Raw genomic sequence first — 17211 nt, forward strand, 5'->3', positions numbered from 1 at the left:
TCAGAAGGACAAACATCTTAAGGATGTAAGCAAATGTTGTTCAGATTTCAAAATGTTATAAAGACCATGTTGTTTCATATGTATGAAAATGATGAGGTTCTCAAACAATGAGGTTATATCCAAGCCACAAACAATGCTCTAATCATGTGACCCAGTAAAAGGGAGATATAGATAAACAGAGAGAGACAGTAAGAAAGAGAGAGAGAGAGAGAGAGAGAGAGAGAGAGAGAGAGAGAGAGAGAGAGAGAGAGAGAGAGAGAGAGAAGAGAGAGAGAGAGAGAGAGAGAGAGAGAGAGAGAGAGAGAGAGAGAGAGAGAGAGAGAGAGAGAGAGGAAGAGAGACAGCATCCTGCTGTGACCTTAAACAGAAAAGGACACAAGCTGTTCACACAGGAGGAATAAGGCGCAAATTAAACAGGGATCTGCCAAGGTGAGAGATAATTATTGGCTATGTCAGACAACATCTGTTATTGCAGCATTCCAGAAGTCAGCTTCTCTGAGGACAAGCTGAAACCTCCTCCAGAGTTCATGACTGACAAAGGCCTCTGGCTGTTCCCACTGGAGTTCACCCTCCTCCATTTCCATCATAATATAGAGCATCTGGCATGATAGTGGAAGAGAGGAGAGATTAAGAGATGATACTCCACACATTTGTATGTGTGTGTGAGGGTGTATCAGACAGGTGTGTAGGGGTTCGTATAGGGCACGTGTCAAACTCATTCCACAGAGGGCTGAGTATCTGCAGGTCTTCGCTCCACCCTTGTACTTGATTGATAAATTAAGGTCACTCATTAGTAAGGAACTCCCCTCACCTGGTTGTCTTGGTCTTAATTGAAAGGAAAGAAAAAAAATCTGGAGACTCTCGGCCCTCCGTGGAATGAGTTTGACACCCCTGGTATAGGGAGGACAGGCTCATAGTAAAAGCTGGACCAGCATCAATAGAATGGTATCAAGCACATCAAATGCATGGTTTCCATGTGTTTGATACCATGCCATTCACTCCATTCCAGACATTATTATTAGCTGCCCCCCTTCACTGGCCTCCTGTGGTGTGGTGTGGTGTGGTGTGGTGTGTGTGTGTGTGTGTGTGTGTGTGTGTGTGTGTGTGTGTGTGTGTGTGTGTGTGTGTGTGTGTGTGTGTGTGTGTGTGTGTGTGTGTGTGTGTGCATGCATCATGTGTGTGTTAGCATATCTTATGATCTTGTACATATTTGTAAGGAATATATGTTGTTTACTTGTGAAATGGCTAAAGTTATTGAGCTACAGTTTTCAACATTTTCATGTTAGCAGTTTACCCATAAAGACTCACCCTGTAAACTTTTGGTATTTGTTGCTTACAGTCAGAGTGAACTCCCAGCCCTGAAGCATGGTAAAATGAGATGGGAAGCATGCATTTCATCGCCAAATAACTGCAAAAACTTGTTTCGTGGCAGCCTGTGCCTCAAGGTCAGGCAGAGTTCATTGAAAAGTAAAAACAATCCAAGCTAAATCAACTATCTGAGGGTTACTGTTTTTGTTTCCTAAAGTTTTGCACATGGAGGACAAAATAAGAGCTGTGAACCCTCTTTGACAAAGCAGAAACAGAGTGGGAGGATGAACTGCAAGAGCCCTCATGAACTCTCATATCCATCAGAGCAAATAAACACCTTGTGTCTCGGACGGGGTTGTTTATGCTATGAAATCCTGTGTGGGGTTGATATACACTGTACTACCGTGTGCCACATACCAGCAGAGGTTCAAAAGTTCATCTAAACCATGAACTCTGTCAGGGCACAGCAGGCAGTTCCACCCATGAGTCAAATAAAAGAGAGACAGAGAGGCTCGAAGCAGCATAAAACAACCCGGAAAGTGCTGCACGCCACATTCAAGGGCAATGACAGGTGAGAGGTGTCACAACTCCTGCCCCCTTCCTCCCTCCCTCCTGTCCTGTCCATCCCCCCTCATTGGTTCACTTTATGACCCTCTGACGCCCCTCATGCCCCCTTTAGGAGCACAAATACAGTCACTGTGAATGAAACTCAAGCGTGGCTGTTTGATCAGTCCATTCAGTTGTGTGGCGTGTGTGTGCTTTAGGAGAAGAGGGTCTAGGACTATGCTATGGTGAGGGACAGACATTCTTTCCTAGGTTGTGTTCATATGTGCGTCTGTGTGGTGTGTGTCTGTCTAGGATGGGCCAGGGAATCAAAACAGAGGGGCTATGACCCATATGTATTTGTTTAAAGATGAGATTTGTGTCACCTCCGGGCCCAAAACGCAGCCTAGCAGTGCAAACCAGCGGCAGGCATAACTGGTTCTGGAATGAAAACAAACCCTTTGCTGTTGTTACAGCTAATTTGCTAATGTTTATACCGGCTTATCAAAGAATACAGAGTGTTTAACTCGATCAGTGTACCCTACAGGTTTTCACATAACATGTTGTTCATAGCTGACCTCGTCCTATAACGTCTTAATAGGCCTTTTCATTTGCTTAAAATTGTTTTTGTTTTTAAGAGGGTTTATGGTTTATTGCCTTTCACATAAGAGAGGAGGGGCCACATAAGTGAAGTTGTCTATTCTTAGTTCAGGCAGGGGTTACATAAGCTTTGATCAACATTTTTACCAGAAGTCTTAGTCTACCAATTGTTTTCGTATATGTTGAAAGAAAACCCAGACTGCTTGCCTTTGAAAGCATTTAGCAGATACCACTGATGGTCTAAGTGCAATGACCTGAAACTGCCCCTGCATGTTCGCTGTTTGGATAAATATCCCTCTATTAGGAATATCCCTCTATTAGGAACAAGTGCCTTGAAAGCTGCATTGCTTTCTGGGGAGATCTCTACTCAGAGCTTTTAAGAAAAGGTGGTGCACTTGACTGGCAGGTAGACTCTTTAAGAAGCCTGCCTCATCCATCAGGTACACAGTATGACGGACAGTTATATTTAGCCGTTGTGGTATGTGAATCTGTGTGCATGAAGAGTGCTTCCAAAAACTCCTCTCTGTGAAAAGGTTAATTTGCTTTTCCTGGCAGGCGTAGGCAGCCTGATATAACAGCAAGAGGGGTATTTTAAACAGTCTGCTTCCCTCAGACAGCTGCCATGGTGGGAATTGAACTGCAGCAACGCAGCAGCAGAGCTGCAAAGGGAGGGAGGATGACCAGGTCACACAGCGGGCACGGGGATACGCCTGGGACACTGCAGCGACGCTTCATTCCCATACTGTAAATACAGACAGACAGTCTCTGGCACACATACACGCGTTAATGCACAGGGGGAAACCATGGACAGCCATGCACACATAAGCTTTGTATGGTTTGTTGTGGGCTGATATGTTAGATATAATGTGCATTAAATATTGAAATGATTTATAGGTCACTACGTGCATTGTATTTTTTTATTCATACATTGACAAAAAAAGCTGGAGACTAAAAGCATTCACTCCAGTGGTTTGGTACATCCACTACACTATTTTCCAGCTTCTTCTGTTTCTCATTGCACTAAAATCCAGGTTAATACACATCACCACAATCCATTAGAGGGAACCCCCATCTCCTCCAGATTCTGGCCACACATTCATCATCTGATTTCACTTGTTCCAAGGCCGAGCAGCAAGTCATCCATCATTGCCATGTGCTCGTTTCATTATCACCAATCTCTCCTTTTCACCCCCAGAAAACATCTAGCTTGCTGTAAAGCTGAGAGAGAAAGAGAAACCAGCAGCTCAGTGAATAGTGAGCTACCTTCCATCTTCATTTGTCAGAAAGGAATAGTACTACGTTCCAGACCCTTTTGAGGGTCTTGCCAAAAATCAGGAAAATTAACACTGTTGAACAGGTCATGTTACAGCAGGTATTGCACTTGGCTTTGGCCTTGTCAGTACATATCTCATTTAGGTGTGAATCAACAGTCAGTGTCATACAGGTGTTTCTTATCTTTACTGAATCTGATAGATGAATTATACATTTAATGAGAAATGTTATCAGAAATGTCATGATGGCACAATATGTTTGCAAGCAGGGTGGTGTGAGCTGAAACTGGTGAAGTTGATTCATCTCAAAAACAGAGCCAAGTCCAATAAGTTTCTCAGGGTCAAAATGAGAGGCAGGGGATGCATAACAGAAAATAATCTCTGCAATACATTCCCAACACATAACAAAACTGAAAATATGGTATTTAAGAATATGAAAGGAGCATTTTCTCACAGGTCAGACTTGGCTTACTCTCATCATTGCTCTCTCCATCTGTGGAAAGTTCCCCAACCCCCTTCCCTTCTTTCCAACCCCCACCTGCACATGTCCCTCCTTCCTTTCCTCCCCCTCTCTCAAGAGCGGAAAGGCCTCGGTCTCTGAGAGACTCACGGCAGGATGCTCTATACACAGTGTAATTACAACCAGAAGCAGCGGTGAGTGTGAAAGCAGCAGATAACATCAGGTCACCCAGCGTGCAGGAGTTCACACAGAGCCCAGTGGAGTGGCAGCAGCTGAGTTATGGCTCCGTATTTTAACTGCTCCAGCCTGGTCCAGCCCTACGCTACATCCCCATTCACTGCCCACACCCACTGTGATACAGCAGCAGGGAGCAGCATGGTGTAGGGTTAGAAACGTTAGTCACAGATTGCAATGTCATACATAGACAAAGAAAATGTTCAAGGATTTGGGGATAGAGATTTATGTTCATTGTAAGATAAGAACACAGCCGGACGCACACATACGCAAGCACGCGCACATCCACGCGGTCTAGTATAGCAGGTCTGTATCTATTTGCAGAACTCTGACAAATTCAAAATAACTTAAACTTGTCCTCTCTGGTAATGCTCAACCCCAATTGTCGTCTGTCCCCCTAGGTGGTTGGAGGTTGAAAAAGGTTGGGAGAAATGACGGCTGTGGAGAGCAGTGACCCTGCACTGTTCCCTGTCAGACTGCTGGATTTATGGCCCATCACTGTGAAGGGGAACTGTTTGTTTAGACACCACAAATCCTTAAAATGTCCACTTCTGGCACTTACTCACTGATGTCACAACAGTCAGAACTGTTATACCTGTGTACGCGGGAATCTACTGTAATTATGTATTTGCCCTTTAACCTGTTACCTGAGAAATGATAGCAAGGAACCAGCAGAAAGTACCATACCAGATTATACTGGGTGCTAGATAGTTCAGTTGACCATAAAGCGACCATAAAAAATCTGTGTGCTACTAATAGCGTTTTACTTGAATAATTGTCTGAATAAGACTATTAATCTTTATTTTTTAACCTTTATTTAACTAGGCAAGTCAGTTAAGAACAAATTCTTATTTTCAATGACGGCCTATGAACAGGGGCAGAACGACAGAACGACATATTTGTACCTTGTCAGCTCAGGGATTTGAACTCGCAACCTTTCGGTTCCGAGCCCAACACTTTAACCACTAGGCTAACCTGCCGCCCCTATTAACATTACTCAAACTTTTAACACTGATAAAATCTTAAGTAAACACATAAATCTGGACTGAGAGCACATTTACTGCTAGCAATCCACCCAATAGGCTACCACAAGTACAAATACACACATGCTCCCTGGCACACACTCTCACTCACGCACACTGCCCCAATCACGCACTCTCCCCTCTAGAGATGTGACAGAGTTGTTCCTCGAAAGTTCAGCAGTGGGTCAGTGTGGACATTACTCTCCTGGCTTCCCCCACACACTCACAGGCTCAGTGCTCACACACCCACTCAAACATAACCACACTCTCATTCCCCTCCTCATGCCTCATCAACTTGACTGGAGGTAACTATAAATATCAAGATATCAGTGCCGTTGGAAAATGTTTTTTTGGGAGTGTTAAGTGAGGAATTGGGGGGTGGGGTTAGCTGGCGTGATCCTGAACTTTTGATTTGAGTGCATATTGGAGGGTGTGTGAACAATATTCTGTGTTTCCCCGGTCTCAAGTGGCAGTTTTAATAAGCAAACGAGGTCACCTTGAGGCTTCAGACTTTCCTTTTTGTTATTTAGTTTACACAACCATTCAACTGAATCATCTGACATGCCTTTCAATTGGCTTCTAATTAGACAGAGAATGGAAGTAACCTCACCCAACCCCATGTAACACATCTTATCTACCTCAGGTGCATTGCCTTCAATCACCCATACACAAAATATTCTGCAGCAAGAGCTTGTGTGACAAATCTACTGCATGCTGAAATATCATCTGACACGCTTGCTGTTCAGAGTGAAGAATAGCAATTCCAGGACCTCAAATCAATGGTGGGTGAAAGCCTCCAGCTCAAACATACAATAATGATGGAAGCAGACCACAAAACTTTATTTCAACTAGGCCAGTCAGTTAAGACCAAATTCTTACTAACAATGACGGCCTACCGGGGAACAGTGAGTTAATTTGCCTTGTTCAGGGGCAGAACAACAGATGTTTACCTTGTCAGCTTGGGGGTTCGATCCAGCAACCTTTGGGTTACTGGATCGTTCTAACCACTAGGCTACCTACCGATAATTACTTTAAGAAGCATAAGCACTTCAGCTCGCATTAGGACGTAGAGTTATAAAATTGAAGTGCATTCAAGCTGTTTTGAGCTTGATATTAGGCTAACCCACATACTGTATAAATTATACATACATTAATTCAATACATTTTCATTTCAATTCAACACCTCATTTCCACAAACATTTGTTGGAGATTGTTTATTTACTTCAACAGGGAATTTCTGTGCTGGCAAGCATACAGTGTCAGAGGAATATAAATCAAAACAACGATTAAGGTTTCAACTCTTCAACTCACTCCAACTGTTTGCTGAACCGGTGGTACGGGCCAACTGCCATAATTATAAGTGATGGGGGGAAAAAAACATTATGCGGTTACTTCATTCTTTGATGAGAGCTTCTGGACGATATGGTTGTTCGGGGCCTCTCCTGTCTGCGTCAATGGTGACACAATCACCTCACTAGTGTAAAAGGCCAAATGTGACCTGAGTTTAGGCAGTGACCACTATAATTACTTATAAACAGTATTAAGATATAAAAGATTCAAATGTCGATGAACATTACAATGCAACCCTGTTCCATGTCATTCTCATAATGATATTATTATGCAAGCTACCATTCACAATTGGTGTTACTTCCCGCCATTAACTATTTATAACTCCGGAATCAACACAATGTAAACCAATTACCTTGAATACTGTACACATCGTCAACAATGTCAATATAGATATTTACACATAATCTGTATTCACATTCTAACTAGCATATGATCTGTCCAGCAGAACACATAGAAATTATATTTATATGGAAACTGAAACAAGCCCTTTGAACTTCAGTGACTTGATTTATAAACGTTGCGTACACACAAAATATGCATGCCTGTTCTCACACAAAAGTTGGTATTTATAAAAACTGAACTTTACATGAGAAAGTGCCATCCTTCCGCAAACTTTAGACCATGCAGTTTCTAGTGGTTGAAGTCCTGCATTGCAAGAAAGCAAAAGTAGCCTAGTCGTAGCCTTATGAATATGTGTCGTCATATTTTCACAACAAAAAACAGGTAGGCCTAGCTAAATAAGCTGCTATCATTTTCCATTAGTGATAACAGAAAAAAAATCAATGCATCATCACATTCTAAAATAATTTGAAATAAGGCATATATATATTTGCTATTATTTATTTAATTTCCACAATCATTTCACCTTTGCTGGTTTCGAAATAGCCTACAGGCAGACAAGTTAAGATGGGACGAATGGTAGTTTATCACTCATTTAAAATTGTACCCACTTCCCAGTAGTAAATAGATAAGCGATTTCAAGCAGCCTATTTTGCTCTACGCGATCTGAAGCGCAGTTTAACAGTAAAACAGATGGTTCACGGGCTACGTCCGAGTACTGTAATGTGAAATGTCTAGTGTAGATATTTAATTTACAAACATAATTACATATCATCCATCGCAGAATAAATTCCTCACATTTTCTGGCCATGAGTTTATGTCCTTGTAGTAGCCATACAACAAATTACCACACGCATCTCATTTAACTGGGATTATTAGTTAGAGCAAAATTATAAATAGCCTGTGTCCGACAGGGTGCTTGGTTTAGAACATACAGTAGAATTTGACAGGTGAACAGACAGTTGATATTTTGCATTGAAGTGTGTAGGCTACCACTAAGGTCACTGTTTACATTTTACAGAGTAGACAATGTATCAGAATTCGCGGGCAGTACAGCATATTTAGGTTCGGGAAAAGGTTCATGCAAAACTTTGCATTTAAAAACGATCTGTTTACAGGTCCACAAAAACATGCAATTGTTTGTCTTTCAGAAAATTTCAAATACCCAGATTTACTCCACCTCAAAAACACCCATCATAAACCTTTTGTGATGACAATAACGCCCTTATTTTCAGTATAGTTTGAAAGTATTGGAATTAGGCCAAGACAATATCTAAAGGAAATAGCAATACAAAAGAAAACATTTAGCCAATCCCTCCAAAGACATGTGATCAAGGTCACCATTGCTATTTCCTTTAGATACAGTCTTAGTCCAATTCCAATACTTCCAAACTATACAGAAAATAAGGGCATTATTGTCATCACAAAAGGTGAATGATGGGCATTTTTCAGGTGGAGTAAATGCTTGGTCAGTTATGACAGGTCTGATTTACAATGGGAAATCTGCATATGAATGGCATGTGCCAAGTTAACTGCATGCACAAATATATTGAGATTTTTCAGAAATGGCGCACGCGGCTATTTAGTGTTAAATGTACGCAACAATTATAAATTAAGTCCCCGGTGGCTACTTGGCAAAGTAGAAACTGAAAACTTTGGCAGTAATTGTAGTTCTCTTCCATTTGATACCACATGATTACTTGATCAATTCACTGCGGTTAAACTACGATTTTCACTGTGAAGTACAAAAAGTATCACACATACAAAGAGAAACAAAATAACACGAAAACATTGTAAACATGTGTGCCATTCCCTGTAAAAATGGACCACCATCCATCACGGCATGACCCGTCCTTGCTTCACCATGGAAACAGCACACCGGGTCACTTGTGAGAAAGCACTTGTGTGTGGACAGGCTTCGAGAGTCTCTCCTGTCGGATTGCCTCCGACTGTTCTCTTGTTCAAAGAGTGAGTCACTGATTGTGGTTGGTTTTCGATTGGTCCTCTTCAAACAAGTGCGTCTATATAACAGAACACAAACCAACCCCCCAAGATACAGAATGTTAAGCAGGTATTACATTTAAGATCATTGTAAACTTGCATTTGGATAGGGGGCGTAACTAGTCTCACCTGACCATCCTTCTCAATCCCGTCTCAACTATTGGAAGTCTGGAGAACATCAATACTGGATTTTCATTTGAATGGGAGCGCTGGCCTTCAGAGCTTGAATTTGCCCACAGGAGAGGCATTTCCTTGTTTTTCATTTTTTTATATTTCCCTACAGTGTCAGACATAGGCTTGCTAGCTTGTTTTAAAAATCATAGTCACAAACTCCGTTTGGAGCACCACCGATGCAAAACATGTGATGGGTTGCAACAATCATACCAATCACTAGTTATACTCCACCCCTTTATATTTTCTTCCTGAGGAGAACTTCGCCAAGCTTTCGAAATACAGTACAAGTAAAATTTTGGACACACCTACTCATTCAAGGGTTTTTATTTTGACCATTTTCTACATTGTAGAATAATAGTGAAGACATCAAAACTATGAAACATATGGAATCATGTAGTTACCAAAAAAAAGTATTAAATCAAAATACATTTTATATTTGAGATTCTTCAAAGTAGCCACCCAAATGTCAAGAACTTTTTAAAGTTTCTTCAAGTGCAGTCGTAAAAACCTTCAAGCACTATGATGAAACTGGCTCTCATAAGGAAAACCCAGAGTTACCTCTATTGCAGAGGATAAGTTAATTAGTTACCAGCCTCAGAAATTGCTGCCCAAATAAATTACCTGAACTCTGTGAAGCACAGACACAACATCAACTGTTCAGAGGAGACTGCGTGAATCAGGCCTTCATGATCAAATTGCTGCAAAGAACCCACCATTAAAAGGACAACAATAAGAAGAAGACTTGCTTGGGCCAAGAAACACGAACAATGGACATTAGACCGGTAGAAATATTTTCTTTGGTCTGATGAGTCCAAATTTGAGATTTTTGGTTCCAACCGCTGTAAACCGCTGTATCTTTGTGAGACGCAGAGTAGGTGAATGGGATGATCTCTGCATGGATAGTTCCCACCAGAGTGGAGGAAAAGCAGCCAACAAGCTCTCAGCATGTGTGGGAACTCCTTCAAGACTGTTGGAAAAGCATTCAGGGTGAAGCTGATTGAGAGAATGCCAAGAGTGTGCAAAGCTGTCAAAGCAAAGGGTGGCTCCCTGGAAGAATCTCAAATATATTTTGATATGTTTAACTAATTTTTTTCCGTTACTACATGATTCCATGCATTCTGCCATAGTTTTGATGTCTTCACTATTGGTCTACAATGTAGAAAATAGTCAAATAAAGAAAAACACTTGAATGAGTAGGTGTACAAACTTTTGACTGGTACTGTACATGAGAAGCTCGACGTCCGAAGCTAGGGGGTAATTTACCCAATATAATGAACAGAGTTATGATCCTACCTTGGTCTCTACAATGCGGTGGTAAGCATGGCTGCTGAGCTCATCCAGTGTCTCTGTCACAGGTTTGTTAAGTGTCTCAGGGAGAAGGAGACCCAGGCAGCCAGCAGAGATCCCACTGAGACAGAACACCAGGAAGGGCATAGAGGTGTGTAACTCTCTCTGAAACACATAGCAAACAAAACACAGCTTAAGCTTGAGGGGTTCAAATGAATACCATACATTATGACAGAAGGCAAAAGAAAACTTCAGTTTACCACAATTTGAACACTTAGAAAGCCCAAAGTGGTCCTCGTACTTGATTACAATTGTGAAAACAAAAAAAGACTGATGATTTTTGTCCCTTGTCATATTAATGATATTCTGCTGACGTACCATAGAGGGCACAAAAGGGGCCAGGATCCCCCCAACTCTGCAAGACATTGAGCAGACCCCAAGACCAGCATTCCTGAGATCAAGACAAAGCACTTATTATTTAAACACCTCTCCAACATACCATACAAAACCATATTGCATTGTGAGAATTGACACTCATATTACACAAGCAAAAATGGGAGAATAGCACCCTCTACTGTACTTCATAGACGTAATTTAGTGGAATCTGTTTGCACTGCACTCACCTTACAGCAGTGGGGTATAGTTCAGTAGTGTAGACATACACTATGTTGAAAGCCGCACTGACCAACAGCTTTCCTAACAAAGCTAAAGAAGTAGCATTGAACAATGCCCCTAAATAATAAACAAATAGATTAATAAGCAAAATAATGAATCAAAGCTATTAATATACTGTAGATGGAATGCCCTTACCAGCATTTACTGGAACCAACATGGTGCATAAACACGACAAGCCAGCTAAAGCCAGAAAGCTGGCCATGGTTTTCCTTCTCCCAGCCCTAAAAAACAGGCACAGATTCCAACTGTTTAGCACAGCTGAGGAGAATATATGGTCTTGTGAAACTATTACGATTCAACTTCTGAATTATTAACCATAAATCAAGACATTTATTCAGTGCACCACTGACACTTCAATTCATAGAATATCATCACAGGTGGTGAGAATCTTACCACTGCTTGTTTATGAAATAGATACAGAGAGGGTAGGCTGGGAGCTCCACTAGTCCATACATGGCAACACTGAAGTAGCGGTTCCCACTGTCCTCACTGGCATTCATGGTCAGCCCATAGTACACCAGGCTGCAGGAATACCTAAAGCACATCCACAGACAGTGTCAATCTAAGTTTAGTTGTTTAAAGTCTTCAGTGTGAAAGGACTTTAAAACAACGTATACTGAACGTACGCACCGTTGTGAGCTGTTGATACCGTCTGTGCACTATTAATGACATTGCAAAAAGCGAGTCCCTCTTGTTTCCCAGTGGTTCAGCTCATGATGTGCTAACTCACCAGACATACATGAGCACCACGGTTCTCCAGCGGAGCACTGTGTGGGTGAACAGGTCGAGGAAGCCAGGGCCATTGTTGCCCTGGTTACCAGTCTTGACAGAGCCAGGACACATACGGAGCTTTACTTTGGCTGCAGCATTGCTGTTCCCATTCCGCACAGCTATATACTGCAAAACCTCCTCCGCCTTCTCCGTGTAACCACGGGAATACAGCCAGCGTGGAGACTCCGGGAGAGTCCTGCCTCAACCAGAAAAACAAGAACAAGAAAGAAAAACAGGAGACGAAAAGGTCAACTTGCTATTTGTTTCATTAGCAAACTAGTCTCACACATGCAGTAAAATGTATTGGGAAAGGTGTCAGTAAAGGTTCTAATGCAATTGCTTTCTTGGAATAATCATCCTAAAAAAAAGTGACTTACACACAAAGTAGAAAAAACAGGACGCCAGGAGAATTAGCTGTTGTTGCCAGGGTACGCCATGGTCTGATATAGTAGCCAAGGATACCAAACAGGGCAATACCCACAGCAAAGGTCATATTAGTCAAGGTCCCTGAAAAACAAAACACCAGAGAAAACTTTTAAATAATTTGAAATAAACACTTTCCAATAGTGTCAGACCACTTTCTTATGTGGACGGACTGACTACAATTGACCCTTTGTCCAATCCTAGTCCCCCTTCCTTAGTTACTGTAGCTGGTAAACATTTGTCATTGTCATGATGATTATTTGTACCTGTCATGGCCCAATAGGCCTTGCCCACATACTCCTGGGTGAGCACAAAACAGACGAGGGACATACCCCCATTCATCAGACCCACCAGCAGGCGCGACAACGCAAACACCTCATAGCTGGGAGCAAAGGCTGTGGCATAGCCAAACACCACCTCAAAGAACAGAGCTGAGAGAGAAACAGAGCAAAAAAGTTGGTTTGTCAAAGAGAAAGTTGCTTAAAGAGCATGTTATCAATGATGTAGCAGTCCACAAGCAAAAGTTTTCTTTTTAAATTATGAATGATGAGGCCTAACCATAGCTCTCAGAGTTTACCAGTGACACTATTAGCTGGGCTGAAAAGCAGCCTGCAAGGAAGCAGTTCAGAACAACATTTCCTAATGACTGCTATATCATATCAGCCAGTCAAATATTTTAGAGGATATGGATTAAGATCAAAATATGAAAAGTTGTGAACCTCATTTGTCACCTGTTAAGAAGACTGGTTTCCTTCCAATCTTGTCAGAGAGGGGTCCAAAAAACACATTTCCAATCAAGACCCCGGCGAAGAACAAAGAGCCTGCCAAGCTGACCTTGTAAGCCTGTTGCTTTAGAAGGAACCACTAAGAGAAAAGGAAGGAAAGAGACAGGAAGATGGCATTCATAAATTATCATTGTGTAGATTATTTTTAAGTGTGTTAAATACCATACACAGGTGTGAATGACGCTACATTCTCAAGCACGGCACATTTTTGCTCCTATTGAATCATGAACGGTGACTGCTCACCTCCGTCACGATGGAGTTCACATCCTCTGTAAATGTAACGTGTTTGATGAGCTCCTCATAGTTGGAGTGGTCACCTTGTTCAATGTGGTATTCTGGTATAGCGCCAATGAGCACAATGAGCATGGACTGGCATGCCATATACACCTGGAAAACAAAACCAAGCTGAGTGCCAAGCAAGTAAAAGGCCGAGCTACCTAAGTGATCTATCCATCACTGGTATTTAATTAGCTAGCTCCTTTTACACATTCTGCATTGGAACAGCCTGACCTGCTCAAATCCTCTGAAATTCCGGAGATTGGCATGGTAGAGCTGGGGAGCTCGGAAGGTACCGGAACGCATAAAAAAATAACCCACCTTTATAATAAAGCATTGAATGTATATCAACACATTTGCCGAGTGACATAGGGCAGAAGAGTAGAGCCACTTACAGATGTTACACACATGGGGACATTATTTTTGGGGCCGAAGGTGCTGGAATTGTTGGGGCCTTTTATAGACACATTTCATGCAATTCTTCGTATTTTTACATGAATCTTTTTTTAATGCTGTGTTTAAAACTGGGAACGCAGAGCTGGAAAATCTCCAACTTCAGTACAACTGGGAAATAGGGAAAAATAATTTCCGACTGTGAAAATTTGTTTGGGACATTCATCTAACTCAGAATTCCAAGTGGGGAACTACCTGAAGATGGATCACTGACGTCATGATTCGACCTCGTTTCCTCCCCCTGAGTTACCAGTTGTCTTGAAAGCACCATAATACTGCACAAATGATCGAAATGACAAGCTCCTTTGACACCGAAACTGAGATCAGTGAAAACGACCCTGTCTTGAATCCATCAATAGCCTAGATTTATGGAGACAATGAGGAAATTATATATATTTTAAATGCTTTCCAGTTTCACCCAATGATATGCAGCTCACTCGCTGGTGATGGCATATTAGTGATCACGTTAATTCAAATTTTTACATTGCAAAAAGTTAATTATCTTGAGGTAAAGTATTCAGCCAAATAGGTTCCGGAACGACACAGCCACAGGTGTTAGATCCTGTTCCAGCAGTCATTTAGCAAATGCTCTTATCCAAAGCGACTTACAGGAGCAATTAGGATTAAGAGCCTTGCTCAAGGGCAGAAACACTTTCCAACTAGCCAGCTCAGAGATTCGAACCAGCAACCTTTCGTTTATTGGCCCAACGGTCTTAACCGCTAAGTTAACGGTTGTGAAGGAAGTTGTCAAGGTAAGTGAATTTGTGTTTACACAAGTTCTCCCGCCCACCAATCATGTCAATGCAGAGCTATATGAGACCTAATTTTTACCAAATTTGAGAGGCGCAAGGCGATGCGGTATGGTGCTCAATTTGTCCTCTGCGTGCCTCCAGAGACTTGGCAATTGCGTCACACCACCCATACAGCGCCTCCGAAAACATTTTCGGATCAAGCATAAATTGGCTCTTAGATATTGGGTTATAGGATAAACCATGTCATATTTCATTTATAAGTTATATTCTTCAAGAACTGAGTAAATTTTATTAAAATGGCAATTGAACGGGAAATATTGCAGACTGTAACTTTAATGGGTATGCAAATGACGGGAGAGATATAGCTTGCTAGGATTCAGCAAGCTACTTCAAAGCTTCTGTGATTTCATTATCTAGCCAACTAACGTTAGCTAAGTAGCTTAGCTATGGCTGGATAACAATAACAGCGACAGACTATATACTATAATGCATTCAGAAAATATAGTAAATGTATTAGATTGCTAGCTAATACAGCTAGCTAACTAGCTGTGGGTGGCATACGTTTTCCGCGAAAAAAAAAAGGAAAGTTAAAACAAACCTGTAGCAACACAAGAACCAACACCATCTGCTTCTGATATGATCCGAATTCTCCGACTAGTTGAAATGCCTCTTCTAAATCCATTCCAAGAGGAAACAATATTCAAGCACATCACACCAATTTGACAGACTGAGCAAACATCATTTCGCAGACGTGGATTACTATCACATGTTATCATATAGGGAAGCGTATTGGTCAAGGAGACGAAACAGAATACGGCGCATGCGCAGCAGTAACTAATTGGGCGAATTCGTTCTGAACGTATCGGGTGGATGGAATGGATACACTGGGATCAATTGGAGGCTAAAGAAATGAGCGTATAGAACTCTGAGATTTTTTTATTTTTTTTATTTTACCTTTATTTAACCAGGTAGGCAAGTTGAGAACAAGTTCTCATTTACAATTGCGACCTGGCCAAGATAAAGCAAAGCAGTTCGACAGATACAACGACACAGAGTTACACATGGAGTAAAACAAACATACAGTCAATAATACAGTATAAACAAGTCTATATACAATGTGAGCAAACGAGGTGAGAAGGGAGGTAAAGGCAAAAAAGGCCATGGTGGCAAAGTAAATACAATATAGCAATTAAAACACTGGAATGGTAGTTTTGCAATGGAAGAATGTGCAAAGTAGAAATAAAAATAATGGGGTGCAAAGGAGCAAAATAAATACATTAAATACAGTTGGGAAAGAGGTAGTTGTTTGGGCTAAATTATAGGTGGGCTATGTACAGGTGCAGTAATCTGTGAGCTGCTCTGACAGTTGGTGCTTAAAGCTAGTGAGGGAGATAAGTGTTTCCAGTTTCAGAGATTTTTGTAGTTCGTTCCAGTCATTGGCAGCAGAGAACTGGAAGGAGAGGCGGCCAAAGAAAGAATTGGTTTTGGGGCTGACTAGAGAGATATACCTGCTGGAGCGTGTGCTACAGGTGGGAGATGCTATGGTGACCAGCGAGCTGAGATAATGGGGGACTTTACCTAGCAGGGTCTTGTAGATGACATGGAGCCAGTGGGTTTGGCGACGAGTATGAAGCGAGGGCCAGACAACGAGAGCGTACAGGTCTCAATGGTGGGTAGTATATGGGGCTTTGGTGACAAAACGGATTGCACTGTGATAGACTGCATCCAATTTGTTGAGTAGGGTATTGGAGGCTATTTTGTAAAATGACATCGCCAAAGTCGAGGATTGGTAAGATGGTCAGTTTTACAAGGGTATGTTTGGCAGCATGAGTGAAGGATGCTTTGTTGCGAAATAGGAAGCCAATTCTAGATTTAACTTTGGATTGGAGATGTTTGATATGGGTCTGGAAGGAGAGTTTACAGTCTAACCAGACACCTAAGTATTTGTAGTTGTCCACGTATTCTAAGTCAGAGCCGTCCAGAGTAGTAATGTTGGACAGGCGGATAGGTGCAGGTAGCGATCGGTTGAAGAGCATGCATTTAGTTTTACTTGTATTTAAGAGCAATTGGAGGCCACGGAAGGAGAGTTGTATGGCATTGAAGCTTGCCTGGAGGGTTGTTAACACAGTGTCCAAAGAAGGGCCAGAAGTATACAGAATGGTGTCGTCTGCGTAGAGGTGGATCAGAGACTCACCAGCAGCAAGAGCGACCTCATTGATGTATACAGAGAAGAGAGTCGGTCCAAGACTTGAACCCTGTGGCACCCCCATAGAGACTGCCAGAGGTCCGGAGAGCAGACCCTCCGATTTGACACACTGAACTCTGTCAGAGAAGTAGTTGGTGAACTTAGTTCAGTAGTTGGAGATAGCCTCCAGGCAATGGCGACCCATCATTCAGGGCAGGTTTTGAGCCCCACATTTTTAGCATGTTATTTTGTCATTTATACGTGTCACATATCAGTTTGCAAAAAATGTAAAAATAAAATAA

General features: G+C 41.8%; 1 protein-coding gene across 1 annotated transcript; it reads right to left on the reverse strand.

Moving 5' to 3' along the window:
* Positions 1-437: 437 nt before the first annotated feature.
* Positions 438-15482, reverse strand: slc22a15 (solute carrier family 22 member 15). Its single transcript, XM_052475734.1, has 12 exons — positions 15323-15482; positions 13487-13630; positions 13190-13322; positions 12725-12889; positions 12413-12542; positions 11995-12231; positions 11658-11798; positions 11400-11485; positions 11213-11321; positions 10968-11040; positions 10596-10754; positions 438-599 (listed from the first exon to the last, which is right to left on the reverse strand). The coding sequence occupies exons 1-12, from the start codon at positions 15404-15406 to the stop codon at positions 453-455; spliced, it is 1608 nt and encodes a 535-aa protein (XP_052331694.1). The 5' UTR covers positions 15407-15482; the 3' UTR covers positions 438-452.
* Positions 15483-17211: the final 1729 nt, after the last annotated feature.

Source organism: Oncorhynchus keta, chromosome 2 (assembly GCF_023373465.1).
Source record: "Oncorhynchus keta strain PuntledgeMale-10-30-2019 chromosome 2, Oket_V2, whole genome shotgun sequence".
NCBI lineage: Eukaryota > Metazoa > Chordata > Actinopteri > Salmoniformes > Salmonidae > Oncorhynchus > Oncorhynchus keta.

What these genes read in the sequence shown, in the direction of transcription:
- slc22a15 (XM_052475734.1), bottom strand. Translation starts at nt 15,406, where the DNA reads ATGGATTTAGAAGAGGCATTTCAACTAGTCGGAGAATTCGGATCATAT. An exon ending in GTGGTGCTCATGTATGTCTG is followed by an intron (nt 11,799 to 11,994) that starts GTGAGTTAGCAC and finishes GATGTGCTTTAG; the next exon opens with GTATTCCTGCAGCCTGGTGT. An exon ending in ACCGCATTGTAGAGACCAAG is followed by an intron (nt 600 to 10,595) that starts GTAGGATCATAA and finishes CTATCATGCCAG; the next exon opens with ATGCTCTATATTATGATGGA.